At 31.4% G+C, this 24,277-nt stretch overlaps 4 protein-coding genes across 5 annotated transcripts in view; 1 reads left to right on the top strand and 3 right to left on the bottom strand.

The window, feature by feature from the left end:
- Positions 1–24,277, top strand: part of LOC126737876 (cytochrome b5 reductase 4) — a 162,783-nt gene that overhangs the window by 55,184 nt on the left and 83,322 nt on the right. The window lies entirely within an intron of this gene.
- On the bottom strand, positions 1,165–8,991 carry LOC126737881 (UDP-glycosyltransferase UGT5-like). The gene is made up of 7 exons (XM_050442966.1): positions 8,650–8,991; positions 8,345–8,593; positions 4,280–4,438; positions 2,935–3,209; positions 2,234–2,782; positions 1,920–2,177; positions 1,165–1,850 (listed from the first exon to the last, which is right to left on the bottom strand). Exons 4-7 carry the CDS (start codon positions 3,176–3,178, stop codon positions 1,351–1,353), a joined length of 1,551 nt encoding a protein of 516 aa, XP_050298923.1. The 5' UTR covers positions 3,179–3,209; positions 4,280–4,438; positions 8,345–8,593; positions 8,650–8,991; the 3' UTR covers positions 1,165–1,350.
- Positions 10,438–12,471, bottom strand: LOC126737882 (UDP-glycosyltransferase UGT5-like). The gene is made up of 4 exons (XM_050442967.1): positions 12,162–12,471; positions 11,446–11,985; positions 11,132–11,389; positions 10,438–11,070 (listed from the first exon to the last, which is right to left on the bottom strand). Exons 1-4 carry the CDS (start codon positions 12,403–12,405, stop codon positions 10,571–10,573), a joined length of 1,542 nt encoding a protein of 513 aa, XP_050298924.1. The 5' UTR covers positions 12,406–12,471; the 3' UTR covers positions 10,438–10,570.
- LOC126737880 (UDP-glycosyltransferase UGT5-like) lies at positions 19,704–21,710 on the bottom strand. The gene is made up of 4 exons (XM_050442965.1): positions 21,402–21,710; positions 20,714–21,262; positions 20,400–20,657; positions 19,704–20,339 (listed from the first exon to the last, which is right to left on the bottom strand). Exons 1-4 carry the CDS (start codon positions 21,643–21,645, stop codon positions 19,840–19,842), a joined length of 1,551 nt encoding a protein of 516 aa, XP_050298922.1. The 5' UTR covers positions 21,646–21,710; the 3' UTR covers positions 19,704–19,839.

The raw sequence follows: 24,277 nt of genomic DNA, 5'->3' as shown, positions 1-24,277 counted from the left end.
GAAAATTCAATTTTAATCCATTTTTATTCTATATTTAGATAATATATATTGGATTAATGTGCTGAGTTGTATAATTTTTTATTGAAAGTCACAGAAAAAAAATTGCTAGATATGGATATTTAATTTGTAGTCCCAAGAATAATACACAGAAAAAGTTTAAATAAGTTACCCGTTGAAGCCGTCATTAAATTTATATGTTTGATTTTAGTCCATTTTTCAACAATTTGTCACTTGCATTTTCTAAAGTCATTGAGACCAATCAATCGATTTTTTAATTTCAAAGCGTCATTTTAGTCATCTTCTTAGACTTTTTTCTTAAGTTTTCTCCTTTATCGTGGTCATCATCATCTTATATATCGAAATCATTGACTCTTTATTTCAATTATTTATAATTGATTCTTCATTTATAATTTAAGGCACAGCATTAATATTTTATTTCCTATCTAAAACGCAGAATGCGGGAGGTCTGTGACTGCTACGGTCTCATATATACTATATTATACCGAGATTGTTTGAAGTAACCGAAATTATATACATAAGATTATTGTAATTTAATAATTTTTGAAAGTAGTGTTCATTTATGATTTCTTAAAAGATAAATAAATAAATTGTTCAAATCTATTAAAATAATATATATTGTGCTGTTCAAGGAGGCCCAATAATATTTAATCACTTTTCTTTGAAAGGTTACTTATAATATGTATTTTTTTTAAAACCAAATTCCCTGTAAATTGTTTCATTGATTTTTTTCTATAAATTCATTCCTATTAAATTAGTTTAATAAAAAAATAGTTTTTGTAAGATTTAGCCTGAAAATGGATTGGGTACGAAAATCAATTGAAACAACATTTATACTAGCCGAAGTCTCTTTAATTATATTTTCATATTTGGAGACTTTAAAACATCATTAAAACTAATTCAAATTTATGAAAACAGGATTGCACATAAACTTGAAATAAAAATTTGAAGCAGTTCCATTATGAGCATTTAAGTCATATTCATTCGATTAAGTATTTTGAAAATATTGATAAGCTTCGTTTCGAATAAACATGCCGACTCGTTGATATGTTGCAACAAATAAAAATTCTCAAGGATTTTTTGTTCCCTTATTTGTTTTAAAGGCTTAAGAATTTTTTTTGTTACTTATAATAATACTGTTACATACACAGTATATAATATATTACATACACAACACATTTTCTAACATTATTAATTACTTTTATTGACTACTTTTCCTAATTTAAAATTAACAAGTAAGGAATGTTATCTAATAGACTTCGAAAATGTTACTTTTCTAAGTCTATTACTATTTAAAGCTTACTATTTTTTAGTGAAAAAAAGTTATTTTTTTTACAAAACTTTCTGTTTTCTATCACTCTTCTTGGATCGACAGCAAGCTTTCTTTACAACAAGTTTCGCCACATATACCAAACTTCCAAAAACCACCAACAGAGCAGCAAATACGTCCACCATAAAGTACTTATACCAAACCAGGTTTCTCCCTGCTACTCTTAAATGTGGAGCTCCATTATGCCTTATAACATACTCCACCCAATACACTGCCGCCTCTCGAGGTTTCATTGTCCTATCGTGGTATATTTTTGATCGTTTCTTAACCTCTTGGGAGTATTTAGGGTTGTTTAGTAACTCATTCAAGTAGCTTTCAAATTTTTCTATAGTAAAGTCATGGTAGTGGAACTTCAGAGCGTAACCTCCTTCTTCTGCACGTGCTGCATTAGTAGGCTGATCACCAAAAACTGGAATGGCAAGAATGGGGACACCATGATAGATGGTTTCTGTGGTGCTGAGTAGACCTCCATGAGTGATAAATAATTTCATTTTGGGATGCGCTAGAAATAAATGAATAATTTTACAAGCCAATAGAATCATCATAGGTCGAGAAAACCATTACAAATTACCTAAAATATCAGCCTGAGGGCACCACTTTTTTATCAAAACATTTGCAGGTTTATTTGGCAGATCCTCCTCAAACTTCCAAATAACCCGTTGTTTCAATTTACCCAAAACTTTTAAAATGCCACTTTTCGTAGCTTCTGGTAAATCCTTGCTCTTTAAATTACTGCCCATGCTGAAGTAAACCACTCCGTCTTTGGCGTTATCCATGAATTCTTGTAAATCTTTAGGTAGTGGCTTTGGAGAATCAATAAAGTATCCACCTAATAAGAGACATTAACCAATTATGAATCCTTTTAAAGTACTTAATTTTACTCACCTATTTCTACCATGTTCGGGACAAGTGGTACTGCTTGATAAATACTCGTATGTGAATTAAGTAATACTAATGAGGCGTTAGTATACAGCTCGCTTACGGATGGGCAATCAGAGCATATTTGCTTTATAAAATTGTCTTGATGGGGATTTGTAAAGAACGTCCTCATAAAGTAATCCAATAAATAAAATGCGAGATTCTTTGATCTATTCCAAAATGATAAATTCTTTGAAAAATCACCAGAAAATATGTGAGGTACGTAGCTCACTGGCTGAGGATTTCCCACTGTAGGATTTACCCATGGGTTGGGTCCCACACTACTTAAAAGGATTTGGTGACAATTAAAAATTGAGGCGTATGCTTTTAAACCATCTTGGTGGAATTGTTCGATAATTAGTGCATCGAATTGTTCGTTGGATTTGGTCAGTTTGATCATCTTGGGGTGGTTTATGGTATTATTTATCATTTCTGACATCATATTACTCATTTGTCTCATTATGACTATTGCGTTGGCTTTTTCCATCTCAAAGAGGTTCATGTTTTCCAAATATTCTAAAATAAGTTATTAGTCTGTACTGTGCAAATAAAATATCAGTTTCTTTTAAAAAGATTTTTAATCAAACTAATGTGATTCTATCTCTGGACAGACTAGAAGACATTTTGAAAGCTCCATCTCATCTTACCATAAAAGTTCTTTAACTTACCTTCAAATTTTTCACCAACCCCATCCAACACAATATCCCTATACTTCCAATGTTTTGGCACATTTTTTGTTGGATAAGGGCTGACCATCGTTACTTCGTGACCGGCCTCGGCCAACCCTTCCATCAACTTAGTTGCCAAAATCTGATGGCTGGTGCTTCCCATAGGAAACAACCCCAAAATCTTATAACTGTGCACATGGTAAACTAATAATAAACAAATTGAAAGAACTTTGACCAACATCATTGATAATAATTAATGGATATTATGTGTTCACCTACAACAAACAGCAAAGTTAGACAGACTACACAAATTGAGTTCATTTTCTTGTTTTTGAGATAACGGTTCATATCGCGGTTATCTAGAATTTGTAATGTTTGGTTTAATCTGTGTATGTAATGATTTGTATTTTTACTATATTTTGATTATAGATTTGCTTATTATCGCCATGAAATAGCTGAGTCGTTAATTGTTTATATAAAACCTCATCTAATTTTATAAACTCAGACTACATTCAGCTTTGATACTAAGAACAACAAACGAGGAATCTTTAAAGTTATATCAACAAACAATATGAGAAAAGCAGCACCAGACATCCATAAATAAATATAAATAATGGTTATTACTAAATTATTCTTTCACTTTTGATTTTGATGTTAAGGAAAAATATTTTAGTTTTACTTATAATTCTTATTACTATTAAATTTTAAGGTTTGTTGTAATAAATGGTGTCTTTCTGTTATCCTCACATGACAATATGGTTTTTAAACAACACAGTGTCTAGAAATCCCTATCATGAATGTAATCTGCTTTTGATCAATCATTTTTGTCTATTTAGAGAATATCAATACCGAATTATTGATTATCTATATTTAAACCCTAAAAAATCTGAAACATTTTAAGAAGTCTGAAAAATCCAATTCTGCACTCTTTTTCGTCAGATTTTTTTATTCGACATAAGTTTCTATGTTTCTATACTCTTCATCCCAGGTTAATTACGTATATTATGCAGGGTGTTTTCAAAGTTAAGTAATTTATTTTAACTGCTTATAGGGCTTGTCAAAAGGAGTTGATATGTTAAAAAATCGCCTATATAAAAGTCGAATAGTAAGAGAGATAGTAAAACATTAAAAATTTGAAAAAATAAGCATGTTATAACTAAATTTTTTGATATCCTTGGAGAATACTGTGTAGATTCTTACTGTTTTTTGTTTATCGATGATCTTACTATTCTTACTGTTTATTAAAATTTGTATTATTTTATGGTTTTCTATACGAATCTTGGGTTCGATCAGTTTTATCAGTGTTTTAATAGTGCGTATTTCATTTGGGAAAAAAATTACTTACCTATGAACAATACCAATAATTAGTAGCCACAGCATACTCATTGCATGCGGAAAGGTTTCCTTTAAGAAATCATCCGGCTTGACGTATGTTTTTAGATTTAATAGTTATTAGACTTCGTGACCTAGGCTTAAGGAACAATGGCTGGAATAGCTGCTCAACCTGAAAATGACCCAATAATGAGTACTAGAGCTATAGCAGCTCAAGTTAAAGTTTCTTATAGTAAAGGGCGGATGACAATACGACAAGAATAGTATTGCCCTTATCATTAATACCTTCAAGCGGTACAACCTGAAGATCACCCTAGAAAAATTGCAATTTGCAAGTGTTTTAAGAACATTTTAGCAGAAATAAAGATTTTATGAAATTAATTTTGTGTACAGAGGAGGCCACATTTACATTATGTAAAAAGATCTAATTTTCATCATAGTTTCTTATCATATATTTTCATTAAATGTTTGGGGTGGGTTAGGTTGAGTTGGTCGGTGATAAAGGGCATGCTTATTCGACCCTACTTTTTTTCACCTCGACTGACCGGCGATTTATTTACCTTTTCTCCAACACAATCTGCCACAATTGTTAGAAGATATTCCTCTAAATATGAGACAGAGTATGGAAGGGAATAACATTTCATTTCAACGTCCAAAACATTATAGACGAAAAATTTCATAAACATCTATATAATGAGTTTTCGAATAGATGAATAGGGCATAAAATACCCATTTCTTGGCTTACTCTCTACACAGATTTAACGCCTTGCGATTTTTTTCTATGATTAAGGAGTAAATATAAAATACTTGAAAATTCTTCTGATATAATTCGTGGATATCAAGATTTTATTTTCGAAGCATGAAAGTTTCGCGGCGAATCTACGCCGAGCAATTGTGCAATTGTGTATTAATCCAAAAAATAGCGACAATTTCGCATTTTTTTTGTGAAAAACGGTAATCATTTAACTTTGTCTTGTGATATACATGCACATACTGCATACTGTCATAATGTCTATATTTTTGTTACAGCATAGAGAAACAAGACAAGCATATATATATGATCATCAAATCCTTGAGTTCAATATTTAAATGTATGTACATTATTATGACAGAATTCTTTCAAACAACTTTCAGAAGAGCTACTACTTCTAGCATCATTTATCAATAGCGTTGGTACGATTCCAAGGCGTATCGACTATGCCCGATTTATTGATAATACATTTGAAATAAGCATTTTTGTCATACGTAATAGAAAAAATACTGCTGATTAATTGCCATAAAAGCTGGTTAATAGCAACAAATCTTGGAAAAAAAGGATCAGGCAATGAAAAGAAACACAGTAAAAGTAAATTGAATTTTTTTATAGAGATTTTTGAAGGGCTTTTAAAATAAGTAAAACGAAACTAAGCTCTATCGGCCACGAGGCACATCAAGTGCGCCCCACTCATTGATACTCGTAATACACTTGAAATTAGCGCTATTGTCATGTTGTTTCGAAAATAGAGCAAATGCTACTAATCAATGGTAATAAATTAGTGCTCAAATTTAAAAACAACTATTTTATAGTAATAGACTAATAGAACGAGCTGCAAAATGTTTTTTTAGTGGGTCGATAATAAAGAGGGTATTTCTGGCTTTATATCGGCACCCTTTTACCGTAGGGCATTGTGAAAAAAAATGTTATTATAAAAGTCACCACTAGATATTTATAGTGTTTAAATTTGCAGTTACTAGAAGGATACGCAGAAAATTTGCTAAATAAGTCTCTATTACTCCCTTTAGATCACCAATCATTTTTTTTTGTTTTCAAAGCCGTATTTTATTTATTTTCTTTTGGCTTATTTTATAGTTTTTTTGCTTTATCAACGGTCATCGGCTTAATTATTTTCTCTTCTTTAATTTCTAATATGCGTTTTCAAATAATTTCGTGGCTATCTTTATATTTTCAGTTAATTTAGTTTCTTATTGTTTATCTTTTAATGAAATTCTAAATTATCTTATTCTGTCTATTTACAATTTCTTAAGAGATACAGAGAACAAAATAGTTAATATAGATACGATTCTTTTTGTCTGTGACTGTTAATGTCTCGTATCAAGGGCATTTATTATACATATAGTACGAGATGAGCAAATAAGCGAGGTCAGCGGCTGTATCTTAGGACATGTACATCTGGCAACATTGGATTTTTTTTTTAATAATATGAAAATGGCCATGAGAAAATTCATTATTTTCAAGTTCTGTGTTTCATCGCTAGATGGCTAACTAAAAATTCTAATGGCTAAATAACATTACAATAACTATTTTCTCAAGATGTTATTAAGATACATCTTGTTGTCAGAATTAATAAATTAATACTTAAACTGATATTTCACAGAATCAAAGGAAGTTTATGTGATTTTTTTAGGATCATTATTTATTAACGAATTTCTTTTCATATTTAAAATTTGATTACGTTAGGTATTTAATGCCTCGATGGATATTCAAACTATTTTCCATCATATTCCAATATTCTTTTGGTGAATAAAACTGCCGTTTTTAATTTAATTATTGGCATCACAGATTCTGTTTTTCATATCATGTCAAGTCATGGGTGGAGTGGCGTACGCAATATATTTTAAACGACTTTCAGCTATTGTTGCAATTTGAAAGAAAAATTTAATTCGCTATAATATTAAAACGAGCAAAGATATCATCTGGTTTTCACAATATTTTTGCAAATTTTATCTATATAAATTTAGTTATTTTGAAGTTAGAAAATTCGGAACTTCAAAATAATTTTCAGAATTTTTTTTTCTTGGTTACTTTTATAATAATAAAAAAAATCCAATGTTGCCAGAAATACAAGTCCTGAGATACAGCCGTTTACCTCGTTTAGTTGGCCACCCTGTACAAAAAATTGTAATTTAAAAAAAATGTTAAGCAAACTTAGCATCAATGTACTATATTTTGTAATATTGAATATGCTATATATTTTCCTAACTATTGTTTTTGATATCAATTAACCCTTCATTAATAATTTGAGGCCCAACATTAATATTCTCTTTTCTATTCAATGTGTCCGGAATATGTTGGGAATTTTAAACTATATATACTAAAAACAAGTGCAGGGAGACTGCGATTTTCAATTTACCTTTTTAAGAAGTGTTCAGTTATATTTTCTTGAAAGATAAAACAAAAATGTTCAAATCTCCTAAAACAAAATTATGAAATAATAATTAGTGCTTTTCAGGGTGGCCCAATAATATATAATCTTTTTCCTTTTTTTTAAAAGGGTACTTCGAACATGTAGTTTTTCAAAACCGAACACTTAGTACATTGGCTCCATTAATATTTCTTTTTTTTTTGATTTCATTCTTATTAAATAATTTTGGTCTTGCTAATGTGGAAGTGGATAGGGGATAAAAACAAATTATACGACTTTCCTAATAAGACCATGTTTCCCTTAATATATTACATTCGACGGCATCTTTACTTATTTAAATCTATTAAAAAGGGAGAAACTTTTATTCTCTTAATTAATGTTTCACTCTAATTTTTTAATAAATCCAGAAAAAACTCTAAGTAACTTTATTAGAAGAGTAGCTCTATATAATATTAATAATTATAACTAAATGAGGATAGTTGAGTATTTTTTAGATGCTAAAAATCGCTTCCTTTACATAAATTTGAGCACTCATTCATATGCAGTAGGAATTAACAATAATAGAATATTTAAATACCACTTAAGTTTACTATTTCAGAGTGAGACTTCTCTAACTTTTTTTTTACAAAAATGTCTGTGCTTTTACTTTTCTCGGACCGGAAGCAAACTTTCTCTACCTTATGAACCACATATACGAAACCAAAAAGTCATTAAGAGCAGCTAACACATCGTGATAGTAGAGCTTTACGCTGTAGCCTCCAGCAGCGTTACTAGGCTCATCAACAAAAATTGGGATGGCGAGAATAGGTACACTAGGGTAGATAGTTTCTACGGTGCTGAGTAGAACTCCATAACTGATGAAAAGTTTCATAATAAATAAACAGTTTTGCAAGCTTATAGATACATCATGTAGACAAAAAACCATTATAAATTACTTAAAATATCAGTCTGAGGGCACAGCTTTTGCATAAAAATATTTAAAGATTTATTCTCCTCACATTTCCAAATCACCGGTCGCTTTAATTTACCTAAAACATTTAAAATGCCACTTTTCAAAGTTTCGGGTAGATCATTGCTCTTTAAATTATTGCTTATACTGAAGTAAACCACTCCATCCTTGGCGTTATCCATGAACTCTTGTAGATCTTCAGGTAATGGCTTTAAAGGATCAATAAAATATCCACCTTATAAAAGACATTCATCAATAATAATTCCTTTTAGAGTACCTTATTTGACATACCTATTTTCACCATGTTCGGGATAAGTGGTAATGCCTAATAAATATGCGATATATATCGAATAGATATAATGTTCATATATAATTCATCAATCTTTTCCAGAATGATAATTCATTTGAAAAATCACCAGAAAGCGTGTGATTCCCCACCGTAAGATTTATCCATGAGTTGGGTCCTGCACTACTGAAAATAACTTGGTAACAAGTAAAAATTAAGGCGTATGCTTTTAAACATTGATTTGGTCAGTTCGATCATCTTGGGATGGGTTAAGGTATTATTAGTAATTTGTGTTATCATATTGATGATCTGTCTTATTCTTGCTATTGGATTAGCGTTGTCTGTCTCATAGAGGTTCATAGTTTTCAAAACTCTAAAATAAATGATTAGTTGGTGCAATCAGCAAAAATATTTGTTATATTTGAACTTTATCATTCAAACTAAGGTGGATGGATTTCTAGATAAATTAGACTATATTTTGGAGGCTCTGAGTTTGTTATAAAACTTGCAACTTACCGTAAAACTCTTGAGCAACTCTATCTTACACAATATTTCTATAATTCCAATGCTTCAGCATATTTTTTTCTGCATAAGTGCTGACCATTGTCATTTCATGCCCCGCCTCGGCCGCTCCATCAATTTGGATGTCAAAATGTGATGGCTGATGACCGCTATGGGAGACAACTATGAAACTTCACATTGCAAACTAATAAAAAAGTAACTGAGTAACATCATAACAATAATTATTGGCTGTGGTGTGTTTACCGACAAGGGAAAACCCAGACAGACTACACAAATTGAGAACTTGATATTATTTTATCTGCTTTTCGATAATGGGTCATATCGCGGGTATTCAGAAATATGTTTCCGTTTAGTTAATCTGCGTAGGTGATGCGGATGATTAAGTATTTTGTGTATATCGATCATTATAGATGCGATGTGTCATGAAGTGAAGTTGGATTTCCCATACAAACTATGAAAAAATAGTTGTTTATAAAATGATAAATGATTTCGATAAAATAAACTCGAAGTCTAAAAATCTACGTATTAGACTTTATTATCGATAGTTCTAGGAAAATCAAAATCTGCAATATGGTATTTTTTGCACAATTGCTATAAGACATGGAAAATCGATCAAATTGTTGATAATAGTTAATAATTATAATAGAAAAACTGAGTATAGTTAAATTTGATATTAATAAAGACAAACAAGGAGTGTTAAAAATTGGAGGAAGCAGCATCAGAATTCAGCACCAAATAAACCCATAAATAAAGACAGTTACTTGACTAGCATTAACATTAATTCTTCATAGTGCAAAATTTTGGAGTTCGCAATAAGAAATGTTTCTTTTTACCAGTTATTACAAACAAGGTTTGCACTTTATAGTCAAACGTATGTTTTGTGTTTATATAAAAAAAATCATCCATATAGGACCGTAATCCATCTCGATCGTTTTCCAAGAAACTCTAGGAAAGTCATTAAAATTGCTATACATTAAATCATATCCATACCCTTTAGTAAAAATAATTATAAAGTATATAGAAAATTTGCTTTTTAACTTTTTAGGTGTAAAGTCTATCAGATGGGTGTTCTCAGATGTAACACCTGACGTTGCCTTTTTAAGTTATCATCAAATTTATGTTTTTTTAAGTCAATTTTTTAACATTTTATGCACCAGTATTTTCCAAACCTAATATCAAATATCAATCAATTTTTTTTTCAAAGCAATATTTTGATGCAGACCTTTTACATTTTCTCGCATTTTATGGAAAAGGGATGAAAACAAATAACATTATCCTTATAGGCCTATATTTCAATAAATATATTATCAAGCAACGTGTATAAATACCTACAAAATGAATCTTATAAAATAATAAATTGTCTATTTACAATCAACTACAATTTGCTACGAATATATTCCTTTTTTATGAAACTTTTTGCTTTATATCACTTTTCTTAGATCGGCAGCACACTTTCTTCACCACAAGTTTTAGCACATAAGCAAAACCTCCAAAAGCTACCAATAGCGCAGCAAAGACGTCCACCATAAAGTATTTATACCAAACTAGATTTCTTCCTGCTACTCTTAAATGTGGAGCACCATTATGCCTTATAACGTACTCCACCCAGTAAACTAGTGCCTCTCGAGGTTTCATTGGCCTATCGTGGTATATCTTAGAACGTTTCTTAACCTGTTGGGAGTACTTGGGGTTATTCAGTAACTCATTCAAGTAGTTTTCGAATAGTTCTACAGTGAACTCTTGGTATTTGAGCTTTAGACCATAGCCTCCAGTTACTGCACGTGCTGCATTGGCAATCTGATCACCAAAAACTGGAATGGCGAGAATAGGAACACCATGGTAGATGGTTTCTGTGGTGCTGAGTAGACCTCCATGAGTGATAAATAGTTTTATGTTCGGATGTGCTGCAAATAAGTAAACAAGCGTATAGACTCATCTTGGGTCCAAAAGACCATTACAAGTTACCTAAAATATCAGCCTGAGGACACCACTTTTGTATCAAAACGTTTGCAGGTTTATTGGGTAGATCCTCTTCAAACTTCCAAATCACTCGTTGCTTTAATTTCCCTAAAACTTTCAAAATGCCATTTTTCGTAGCTTCTGGTAAATCCTTGCTCTTTAAATTACTGCCCATGCTGAAATAAATCACTCCATCTTTGGCATTAGCTATGAATTCTTGCAAATCTTTGGGCAATGGTTTTGGAGGATCAATAAAATATCCACCTAGTAGGAGAAATTAATTAACGATAATTTCTTTCATAGTGCTTTTTTTGACTTACCTATTTCCACCATGTTCGGGACAAGTGGTAATGCCGGATAAATACTTGTATGTGAGTTAAGTAATACTAATGATGCGTTCATCCGCAACTCAGTTATAGGTGGGCAATCAGGACATATTTTTTTTGCAAATTCAGCTTGAAAGGGAAGTCTGAAGAACGTGGTCATAAGGTAATCCATTACATAAAATCCCAGATTCTTAAATCGACTCCAGGCTGATAAATCCTTTGAAAAATCACCAGAAAAGATATGAGGTACATAGCTTACTGGCTGAGGATTTCCCACTATAGGATTTACCAAGGAGTTGGGTCCCATGCTACTAAAAAGGATTTGGTGACAATTGAAAACTGAGGCGTATGCTTTTAAACCGTCTTGGTGGAATTGCTCTACAATTATTGCATCAAATTGTTCGGATTTGGTCAGTTCGATCATTTTGGGATGATGTATGGTATTATTCATAATTCCTGATACCATCTTGTTCATATGTGTTATTACGGCTCTTGGGTTGGACATATCATAGAGATTGACGTTTTTCATAAACTCTAAAATAAATCCTTACTTAGTGTAACCTATTCTATGCAAATAAAATATATTTATATACAAATTAAGAAAGATTATTTTTTTACAAGGATTTTTAAGAATTATTGACTTTATCATATAAACTAAGATAGGTGGAGTTTAGGACAGTTTAAAATTCTAATAAAATTCTTCATTTTACCTTCAAACTTTTTAAAATTCCCATTCAACATAATTTGCCTATACTTCCAATGTTGTGGCACATTTTTTGCTGGATAAGCGCTGACCATCGTTATTTCATGGCCCGCCTCGGCCAACCCCTCCATCAACTTCGATGTCAAAATGCGATGGCTGGCGCCCGCCATAGGAAACAACCCCAAAATCTTATAACTGTGCACATTGTAAGCTAATAATAAGCAAATTGCAATAAGCCTAAGCAGCATCATAACACTAGTTGTTGGGTATGATGCGTTCACCGACAACGACAAAGCCAGACTAGGCAAATTCGGAAGTTTCTATGATTTTATTTACTTTACAAAATGATTCATATCGCGGTTATTCCAAATGATTTTTTTTTCGTTATTTAATCTCTATACGCAATGCGTTTAGACTATATAGAGTTATCTGTCTCACAGTCATCAACCCTTAGATAAGATAAGCTAAGGACTAAGATAATATTTATTGTTATTTGTTCATATTATATAACATATATGTATTTTAGTAGTTATGCGCTCTTTTTGATTTACTTGCGAATAAATATTCGTAGAATTAGTAATTTTTGGACTTGTGTAAGTTAGTAAATTATTTTTTTTTTAATACGTTTTGGCTTCTGTGTTATTTAATTCGCGCGGTCATCGATAGGTGTTGCGTTCCGCAAGAACAATAACTGTGAATCCTTTCTTATGAACTATTCTGTTTGCAGTGTAGATAGACCCTAACGCGAAATGACGTTACGAAACGACGACTGTCACTTCTTTCTTGCTCAAATTAATAAAGAATTTATCGAAAGTACAAGAAGTTAACATGTAAACTGGCACGCCAATAATAATAAAGAACGTTTTATGTTATTCGATTTAAATTATTAAAGTAATTATTCGATCAAATTCGTATTGTGTCAGCCTATACCGTTAATCCGCAATTCAACCTCTTCATTTTCCAAGAATAATCAAGACAAGAAACTTTCTTTCAATTTACTCTGTTTTTCTTTTCTCTCATCGTTTATGGATTATGTTTAGGATATTAGCTAGAGATGTATAGACCATTTAGGATATTATATTATTAATAGCATAGATAGATTTCATAAAAGGTGTTGAGCAAACAAATGAGAGAGAAGTCTAAAGAAAATTGGGCAGACATAAATTATGTTTTAAGAATTAGCAAACTTAAAACCTCCTAACCGATGTTTAGATCGAACGCAAGAAACCATTATTTAAAAAAAAATCTACCCAATATACAAAAAACCACAACAAATATAAAAACCTTTTAGCAAGGCTTTTTGAAACCTTAGGACAAAATTAAAATATAATTTTTCTTGATATAACAATAAGATCTTTTTGATTAGGGTTCGTTAAAGCCTTTTAATTTTCATTGTCCTAAATCAGTTAACAACAGCCTTGACGGTTAATCTTATCAGAAAATAAATGTATTTATAACTTTTAAAACCCAAACAATTTTAGAGTATCGATAATCAAAGTACAATAGCAAAAAAAATAAAATTAATGGAAAAACAAACATTAGATATTTCTGATGCTCTTCATACTTCAAATAATATGATAGATTATATTTTATCATAACTAAACAAACTTAAATAACTAGTTGACAACATCGATAATTCTAAAGAACTTATCAATTACTATAAACTCTTTATTACACAAGTAGTAATTTTTTGCATAATTTTTATATATATAATAATATACTGATACAAACCGATTAAAATTTACAGAAACTACAATTGTAAAACTTCACGGAGAAGAACTTATAATAATCTAATATAGAAGACCATAATTAAAAATTAGATAATGATAATAATTTAAGAGTTTAAAAATCAAGAATAATGCTGTCTTCAAGTTAGCAGAATGCCACCTCGTGCTGCTCTTTTTAAGCGATTTTTGTTAAAATATTGCATCATTTTTCAAGGGACCCTGAGGCATAAGAAGATAACAAAACTACAAATGACATCTTCAAAGTATTTCAGAGATAATGAGATTTTGAGATAATCGTGCGTTCATATTCCAAAGTATCATATTCCATTAGCATTTTTATCAGTAGATAAGCGTAGTCTAAGCAGCAAAAGTATAAGATAATTTTAACCAAAATTTATCAATCAAACATTTTTAATCCATTCAGGGAATATGAATATGGAATATCCCGTGAGCATTTATAAAGACATATTCCCTTAAGTATTTTTGTGAATTTGGTGACTAAAGATCGTGAATCAGAAATGGCGTTAATTTTTTTTTCAGGTAAATTGGTCAATTGCTAAGGAAAACCGTTCAAAAGCATTTTTTGTAATTATAACAAATTCTATAGGACTGCAACTGTATTTCCCTCATTTCCCCGGAAACTCGTTAAAATTGCCGTACTGAAAACCATAATTGGCATTGTAATTACAACAGTGAAGGAAAGGAAAAAATACACAAAAGTAATGACGAATGTCCGTGATCTAGCTCTGATATTTTAGCATTCATTTGGCGATAAATTTCCTTAACACGTTAACCCCTATGTGTATCAAAAATACGCAAAAAGATTTGTAAATTAGCCTGTGTGTATATTTTTTGATACACGGATATTTGGCGTATTCAACGTTCTGTGTATTTCATCCGAATACAGTTACCACGTATTTGTATGGGGTTTTTAATACCTTTAGGTTCTGGTAACCAGTTTTTTTCCTAAGTTGTTAAAAATTGTTATGTTAAGTCCGGCAACATGGCAAAAATCTCGTTTAACCTAAATACCAGCAAATATTATTTTTAGGATCAGTGTTTGTTTACAGTTCGGTGATCGAGTGTTTGTACGTCTTGCTAGTGACAATTTTCGCGCGCAAATATGCCGGGTAGAGAGAAACGTGCTCTTTCGGAGCTAGAACTTGCCAATTTAGCTGAAAGTTTAAGCGATGTTAGCAATATTGACGAGACATTTGATGATTCAGATGCAGATCCATGGTACGCTGAGAGTTCGGAATATGATAGCGAGGAATCTGCCGAAAATAATAATCAAAAATATAAAAAATATCAAAAGCAACCTTAAGTACCGAAAAACCAAGACCAGCCACAATAGGTAATATTTGTATTTTTAGATTATACCCTTAATAATAAAAATTATGTCTATTTTTAGTGTACCAGTAGTGATGACGAAGATCAAGATATAAATTTAGTTGGTCCCCAAGTTCAAGGGGCAGGAGTGCAACCAAACGTAATTTGGAATGATGTTGATCAAGAGAATCTAAATAAATTTCCAAATCCACAAGAGTATAGTACATTAGGTCTGATTGTCGAAATGCGTTATGACGACAGCCCGCTTTCTTTTTATAGGCTATTAGTTTCTGATGAATTGCTTGACCTTCTCAATCAATTTAACCAAAACAAATCGGTACGCCCATCAAAAGATTATTGCTGGTATTGTCAATGAGTCTATCTCAAAAAACTCAATTCTCGCCAACTGGAGTGACACAAATCACAAAGAAATATTAAAATTTATTGGAATCCTTATATGGATGGAGCCCAAAACCTCGTCTAAAAGATTTTTGGAGCACTAGTTTTATTTATAAAGGGAAACAGATTATTCAAACTGGAAACACTTTTAGGAATATCCATCAAAAATTTCCAGGCAGCTTTGGTGCCAGGAAACTCCGTTTGTATAGATGAATCCATGGTTCCTTTTCGAGGAAGGCTATCATTTTTGCAATATATACCTGGAAAAAGCCATAAGTATAGCATACAAATTTTTAAGCTGTGTGCTCAAGGTGGTTACACGTACAACTTAAAAGTTTATGCTGGCAAGGAAGTCCGACCCACGGATCAACCAGTAGCAACTCAAGTAGTAATGGAGTTAATGCAACCTATTTTGAACAGCTGTGTAGGACCTTAGTCACCGACAACTATTACACCAGTGTTAGTTTAGCTCACCTACTGTACGACAATGAGACTCATTTAATTGGAACACTGCGAAAAAATAGAAAATACAACCCAAAACTTGTCTTTGAGCAAAAATTAAATCGCGGAGAAATGCTGTGTCGAGCAACACGAAAGTTGTTGTTGGCAAATGGGTAGACAAACGAGATGTTCCTGTTTTGACAATTAAATCGCCTCCAGTAATGACTTAAATCCAGACAAGAACTGGTATAAAAAATAAGCCATCTACCGTAATCGAATATAACGCTGTTACGTCCTACATTGCTGTCTCGGACCAAATATCTTCCTATAGTAATCCCGTGAGGCGTTCTTTGAAATGGTATCGGAAAGTGAGGATAGAAGTCATAGCAAGTACTAGCGTTGTCAATGCACTAAAACTGTGTAATAGAGCTTTAGACAAAAAAATAGATATTACGACTTTTAGGGAGAGCTTTGTTGAGAGCTGTCAGCTCTCCTGCCAGCATTAACTCATCGATTGGAAGAACAAGCAAAGAGAGGTGTGGTTTGTAATAACTGTTACTTGTGTACAGACAAAAAAAATATGTTTAAATTGCTTTTTCAAAACACATAATGTATCCACAAAAATTTAAATTTAAGTCCAATGTAAGTTTTTCTACTTTTTGAATAAACTTATTATAAAAAAATTGTGTATTGGTTTTCATACATGCAGGTTAATATAACCGTAATGAGTAAATGTCAGCTTCTGTGAACTGCATGTATCAAAAATATAAACGCATTCTAAAATTACTACTTTCAAAAAAAAATACTGTTATTGTATCCTTATTGTCTTGACAAGTAATTTATGAAAAAAAATGTTGAGTTCGGGTACATAATTTTTGTGAAACCGGGTGCAGGGATCAAAGTGTTAAAATATAATAAAAATAATGAAAATACATTTGCAATTTTATATGAAAAAATCTTTTGACGTAAGTGTAGCCAAAATACACATGTAGAGATAATAACAAATATTGACTACTGACTAAATCTAAAAATGTTGATATAATAATATAATATAATAATAAATAAAATAATCAATAATATGATAATTTTCTTAAAGTCAAAATTCAATTAAAAATGCTTATTATTTATTTAAATAATATGTATATATTAAATTAATAGGATCAGTTGCATAATGTGTCATCAACTTAACTATTTTCTTTCCTTTCATTTTGTAATTTACGATTTCAAAATTATATTTTTTTTTTGTTTTTTAATTCAACAAAATTTCTACTATACATGGGTTAGTTAAAGTCAAATATTACCGACCATATATTTTAGAAACCTAAATGCAAAACTACCAGCTAACATTCTCAATAATAAATAATCTCTAAATTTCCTAAACATTACGTCAATTCTTACGATATATTCTAGCATAACTATACTGTATTATTATATTATTATAAGCGGTACCACCAATTCAACACATCTGCTCTTGTGTCATTTTAGATGTGAATTATTTCTCGTGACCTCAGTTTACAAGTTTGCTTTTGTTGGAAATAGGTCAAAAAAACCTCTTAAAACGATCAGTTATATATTTTGTCGATATTTCCATCTCTATAAGATCATCCTTAGGACTGTAGAGAGTTTTAGTTAATAACAACTGTAATATAATTAATACAAGAAATTCATAGGTTCGTTAATGCTCTTCTCTCGAATTTTCTTTTTTTTGTTTTGTTTTAACCATTTATAATGGGAGATGTCCATTTTAGTCCACAGCCTACAAAGTTCAAATTGGTTGTAAAGACCATTTTAGTATTAACTATTTGGATTCCGGGTGGATCGCCAATAACCCGATATATGTAATAAAACTTTTCAATGGATTTTATATTGGTTCTGCTATAAATGGTGATCATATGTTCCGATAAGACGACTTTAAAATTATTTGTGGTCAAAATTCATGGCGGCTGCACAATGTAATGTTTGTATATACTGTAAACCGGATTGGTGTTTTTTTTTGACCTTGAGTGTAATTTTTCATTGAGTTAACGTGTTTATAATTTATTTTGTGATTCAAATATTACCATGTATATAATACATGTCACTATGGTTTAATCTTCTAAACGATCGATTTTCTCATAGGCTAATTAAGTTTCTTTATTAATGTAAAGTTGAAAATATTATCTTTTGATGGAAATATCTGTCTATTTACAATTTCTTAAGTGAAAAAAGTAAAGCATGTAATTGCATCAGGAATTATGAAATTTAGACATTGAAATTTAATTTTTTTTAAAGTTAAATATTTTTTTTTTATATTCAATGTATTATTTTTTAAAATTTTTGACCCCAATTTATAACTCGTCATATAGATCACCAGGTTTATCCGAGAGATCTGTAACCGCTACTGTCTGGACCGAGATTATTTGACGTATAGTATGCGGCCTATGTACATACAAATCATTATAATTAAAAAAAATTAAGAAGTGTCTATTAAATTTTTTTTGGGCAGATAAAAAAACTAAATTAATGGAGTGTTTTACAATAAATTTTTAAAATCAATAATTATTACTGATATACAGGGTGTCCCAATAATATTGAATCTTTGTTCTCTTATTGAAAGGGTACATTTAATTAATGTTCGAGATATGGCTATTGCATAACGAGACTGCGCTTCTAAAAGACGCCCTAGAAGATTGAGGAAAAAAGGAGTAGTGCGTTTGGTAGCTATAAATCCTCTCTGATTATATACCAAAACACGTTTTCGTCACTATTATAGTAGTTGTACAATAGCGGTTTGAAACGAACGTGTTTTTTCTCGGTTGTGTTACAAAAAATATGAGCAATCTATCATTATCAAATTTCTTGTTATATTGAAAAGTCTTCTCAAATTTTCAAGGTTACCGGAAGATCCCGGACTGATGAAAAACATTATTACATGAAACGAAACGTGTATTTTTAAATACAATATTGAAGCAAAGTGGCAATAGATGCAGCGGAAGACGCCTGAATCGCCCAGAATAAAAAAGGCAAAAATGTCTAAATCAAAATTCAATTTAATCTGGATCGTTTTTTTCGGACTTTAACGATATGGTGAACTGAATGGGTTCCAGAGGGTCAGATTATTAACAGACTTACTATTTGTCAGTTTTGGCAACACTCCGAGAACGAATTTGTAAGAATCGGTCCGAGATGTGGAAGAACAATTCGTTGATTTTGCACCACGACAACACATCTTCCCGTAATGTGCTCGGTGCTTCAGATTTGGCACCATGTGAGTTTTTTTCCTAAGATAATATTTGCTTTGAAAGCGATTTGAGTAATTGAAAGCGGTAAAGCGAAAAACGGCAGACTTCCTAAGGGCGCTTATCAAACAAGACTTCTATCACTCCTTCGATCAATGGCAAACACGTATGAAAAGGGGTGTGGTGAAGGGAGGGAAGTATATTGAAAAGGAGAATTCGAATGTATTAGAATTTAGAATATATTTTAGAATACAACCATTTTTCGTAACCTGTTTTGATATTTAATATCCAGACCTCTATATTATTAAAAACCAAAAATCCTGTATATTGTCGTAAGTAATGTTTCTTTTTTTATGAATTAATTATTCTTAAATAATTTAGTTTTTGCGAGATTCAGTGTAAAAATGCATCGGGGATAAAAACAAATTAAACGCATTTCCTTATAGGCCAATGTCCTGTTAATTATATTACGAAGAAATACATATAAATATATACAAAACACATTTTATAAAATGATTAATTGTCTGGTTTTCCTAATTTACAATTAGCTCCTTTTAATGAATTTCCTTTTTTAAGAAGTTTTTTGTTTTTCATTACTTTTCTTGGACTGGCAGCAAACTTTCTTCACCAAAAGTGCCATCACAATTACAAAACCTCCAAAACCAACAAACAAAGCCGCAAACACGTCCACCATAAAGTATTTATACCAGACCAGATTTCTCCCTGCTACTTTTAAATGCGGGGCTCCATTATGCCTCAAAACGTACTCTACCCAATACACTGCCGCATCTCGAGGTTTTATTGGCCTATCATGGTATATTCTGGAGCGTTCCTTAGCCACTTTATAGTACTTAGGGTTGTTCAGTAACTCATTCAAGTGACTTTCGAACTTTTCTATAGTAAATTCGCGATAGTGCAACTTTAGACCGTAGCCTCCAGCTTCCGCACGTGCTGCATTACTAGGCTGATCAGCAAAAACTGGAATGGCAAGAATGGGAATACCATGGTAGATGGTCTCTGTGGCGCTGAGGAGACCTCCATGAGTGATAAATAGTTTCATGTTGGGATGTGCTAAAAATAAAATTAACAATTTTGCAAGCCTATAGATTTCAAAACACCATTACAAATTACCTAAAATATCAGCTTGAGGGCACCACTTTTGTATCAAAACATTTGCAGGTTTGTTTGGTAGATCTTCCTCAAACTTCCAAATCACCCGTTGCTTTAATTTACCGAAAATTTTTAAAATGCCATTTTTCGTAGCTTCTGGTAGATCCTTACTCTTTAAATTGCTGCCCATGCTAAAGTAAATAACTCCATCAGTGGCATTATCCATGAATTTTTGCAAATCTTTGGGTAATGCCTTTGGTGGATCAATAAAATATCCGCCTAAAAAAGTTCATTTATTAAAAATAATTCCATGAGGGTGCTCCTCATTGACTTACCTATTTCCACCATGTTCGGAACCATTGGTAATGCCGCATAAATACTCGTATGTGAGTTAAGTAATACTAATGAGGCGTTAGTATGCAACTCGCTTACGGGTGGGCAATCAGAGCATATTCCTTTTATAAGTTCATCCTGAAAGGGATGTGTGTAGAACGTCAACATCAGGTATTCGAATATATACAATGCCAGATTCCTCGCTCTATTCCAGAATGATAAATTTTTTGAAAAATCACCAGCAAGCAGATGCGGTACATAGCTTATTGGCTGAGGATTTCCCACCGTAGGATTTACCCATGAGTTGGGTCCGACGCTACTTAAAAGGATTTGGTGACAATTAAAAATTGAAGCGTATGCTTTTAAACCATCTTGGTTGAATTGTTCCATAATTAGTGCGTCGAATTTTTTATTGGATTTCGTCAGTTTGATCATATTGGGATGAGTTATGGTATCATTAGTCAGGTCTATTATCATTTTGGTCATATTTCTTATTCTTGCTATTGGGCTAGCTTTATCCGACTCATAGAAGTTGGAGTCTTTCATAAATTCTAAAATGAATCATTAGTTACAATCTATAAGATGCAAATGAAATATACCTATATAAAAATAAGAATTTTGTTTTCTTGGCAGGCTAGAATACATCTTATAGCCAGAATCGGTGCTAACAATTAAAGTTCTTTGACTTACCTTCAAACTTTTCAGCAAGCCCATCTAACACAATATCCGTATACTTCCAATGTTTCGGCACATTTTTTGTTGGATAAGCGCTGACCATCGTTATTTCATGGCCCGCCTCGGCTAACGCCTCCATCAACTTGGATGTTAAAATGTGATGGCTGATGCCTGCCGTCGGAAACAATCCCAGTATCTTATAGCTCTCCACATTGTAAACTAATAATAAGCAAACTGAAATAACTTTGAGCAGCCTCATAATAATAATTTTTAAATGTGATGTGTTCGCCGACAACTGCAAGGCGAGACTACACAAATTGTAAACTCGATATGATTTTATCTGTTTTACGATAATGGTTCATATCGCGGTTAATTAGAATTATTTTTTAATTTGATTTATCTGTACTTGATGCGAAAGATTAGTATTTTTGGTATATCGATCATTATAGATTTGATGTGTTACTAGCAATATTTCTTGTTCAATTATAAGCACTAGTAAATAGACAAGTAGTACTAAAGTTTTCTATAGGAGATTTGGAGAAAAATATAAAAGGATAATGATTTTGAATAAAAATCTTTTAAGCTAGCAAATCCTATTACTTTATCAAAAGCCCTAAACTTTATAAAAGTCAAATTAAACTGCCTTGGTATCTTGTCTTTTGACCGTCCATTTAATAAACAAATATGCTGCTGAATAGACTATTTATACCATGGATCATGAGTAATATCAAATATTCAATAAAACTAGGGAACAAAGTTCATCAAAAATAAATACGACAAAAACGCCCACCAATTTTGCAATTAGCAAATTATACTGAACATAAATTTATTACAGAATTTAACGTAGTGATGTAATTTCCGTAAATTTCTTTTTGCTTTAAGGCACTGATTAATATTTGAAATTCCGTTTTGTAAAATAAATGTCCCTATGAATGCAAAAAAGCAATACTTATTCCCTTACCAAACGTACCTACACCAACAGATTTTAAAGATGTTAGGCAAATAATAAAATAGCGTAATACGTTTATAATTTTAAAATTATTCGCCCTCTCTTGAAGATCGCTTACATTGCGTTTGAATTATACATTGCGATGAATTTAAACTTTCCAAGCTTTTGCCAAGTAATGTAGAGATGCCCAAGGATTCCATTACTTTTCTCTCTGTATGTTGCGGACACGAATCAGTGCAAATAAGTTACATCAATTTGCTGACGAGTCATATTTTTATATTTCTTTTAAAATGTCGAACATTCAGGTGGTACAGAATAAAATTAACGACTTGCAGAAAATTGCTTTATTTGTCTTGGATAATCCACAACTATTTATGGGGAGAACCCAGTTAAAAATAGTTGATCAATAGTTGATTCAAAATGCACGTTTCTGACGTAATTAAAAAATCCTATTTGGCGCTCAAACCATTGTACGTTAATAGAAGTATCACTAACTACAAAGTACGCAAGAAGTTATGCGAGTCCTTAGTACTTTCTATTATGAGCTACTGTAACATTGTTTATGTTCCTTGTTTAGATAAAGTTACCCTGTATCGTTTGCAGAAGCTTCAAAATCAGTGCTGTAGGTTCATTTTTAACTTTAAAAAATATGACAGAGTTTCAGAAAAAATGTGTACACTTCGATGGTTGCGTATAGAGAATCTTTATCTTCATCAGTTGGCCGTTTTTGTGCATCGATTGCTTGGTACATACTCCCCTGCTTACCTTCGTGAAAAATTCAGTTTTCGAAGAGATGTGCACGACGTCAATCTAAGATGTATAAGTAAATTATCGGTTCCTCGTTTTCATTCTGCCTTATTTCACAGATGTTTTCTTTTTAATGCTGTTTCGGTGTATTCGATGTGTCCATTGCTGGTTTTAAAGTAAAATCAAGGTCGCATTTTCTCACGTTACAGATGATCTCCTTATAATTTAAAGAGAAAATTTGTACATTTTTTCTTCTTTTTTAGTTTTATGTCATTGCTTATTTTCCAATTCAAGATAGATTTCATGGATTTCACGGGTTTTCTATTATCTTCTTTCTATAACTGCTATCTATGTAATTTCGTATATATTTTTGTTTATGTAATCAGAGGTTAAATTGATTAGCCCTAGGCTAGACTTCGCCTTTGTACATTTTGGTATAATAAAGTTATTATTTATTTATTTGCTGAAAGCCATAACCTCAACCTAAATGCTTTACCATGAACGTCTAATGTTTGTTTCGAAAATAATAGTCTGCAAAAATGCACTGAAAGTTATATAGGAATCATGATACTTCGTATCTGAATTCAAATGTTATACTAAATGTGAGGAATAGAAGAAAATGTCATGTGTATAATTCAGTTTATAAAATAATTAAATCAGATCGGCCGTCAAATTTAAGAGAGCTTTTTTCATCACGATCATACATACAATTTGAAAAATTCGCACATCCTGTTTAGAATTAGTTCAATCAAGCTATAATCAGTATCTAGGAAATCACATGTGGAACAAGTTGTCTGATTATATTAAAGATAGTTCACCAAATTAATTTATTGCATATGTTAAGAAGATTCATTAAAATTCTCAATTATTACAATAAGTGTGTTAGCGATAATTGGCAACAAGAACATTTTATTCCAATCTGATTGTTTTAATTTGTCCGTGAAAAATATCTTGATTCTTATATAACGTTTTTCAATAAGTCATTTATGAGCTCGTCAAACCTGCAGGAATTAATTGCATTTTAAATTTTAATCTTGGAGTATTCATTGCTACCTTGTAACGTTTTCTTTTTTCAGTTATTTTTGAGTTTTCGCTGTCTACTGTTATACAAGTAATAAATTATATTTTAGTCATTTATTAAATTTTTTATTTTCTTTCTTTTATTTTGAAAGGCTTAATATAAATTTAAAAAAAA

This window comes from Anthonomus grandis, chromosome 6 (assembly GCF_022605725.1).
Source record: "Anthonomus grandis grandis chromosome 6, icAntGran1.3, whole genome shotgun sequence".
In the NCBI taxonomy this organism is placed as follows: Eukaryota; Metazoa; Arthropoda; class Insecta; order Coleoptera; family Curculionidae; genus Anthonomus; species Anthonomus grandis.
Note: the sequence above shows the minus strand (reverse complement) of the source record. Positions and strands in the feature narration are given on the sequence as shown.

Coding starts and splice junctions, on each gene's coding strand:
- LOC126737881 (XM_050442966.1), bottom strand. CDS start 3,178: ATGATGTTGGTCAAAGTTCTTTCAATTTGTTTATTATTAGTTTACCAT. Junction 2,783..2,934: donor GGTTGGTGAAAAATTTGAAG/GTAAGTTAAAGA, acceptor AACTTATTTTAG/AATATTTGGAAAACATGAAC. Junction 2,178..2,233: donor CCCGAACATGGTAGAAATAG/GTGAGTAAAATT, acceptor GTCTCTTATTAG/GTGGATACTTTATTGATTCT.
- LOC126737882 (XM_050442967.1), bottom strand. CDS start 12,405: ATGATGCTGCTTAGGCTTATTGCAATTTGCTTATTATTAGCTTACAAT. Junction 11,986..12,161: donor GAATTTTAAAAAGTTTGAAG/GTAAAATGAAGA, acceptor GATTTATTTTAG/AGTTTATGAAAAACGTCAAT. Junction 11,071..11,131: donor TCCTCAGGCTGATATTTTAG/GTAACTTGTAAT, acceptor ACTTATTTGCAG/CACATCCGAACATAAAACTA.
- LOC126737880 (XM_050442965.1), bottom strand. CDS start 21,645: ATGAGGCTGCTCAAAGTTATTTCAGTTTGCTTATTATTAGTTTACAAT. Junction 20,658..20,713: donor TCCGAACATGGTGGAAATAG/GTAAGTCAATGA, acceptor GAACTTTTTTAG/GCGGATATTTTATTGATCCA. Junction 20,340..20,399: donor CCCTCAAGCTGATATTTTAG/GTAATTTGTAAT, acceptor TTTTATTTTTAG/CACATCCCAACATGAAACTA.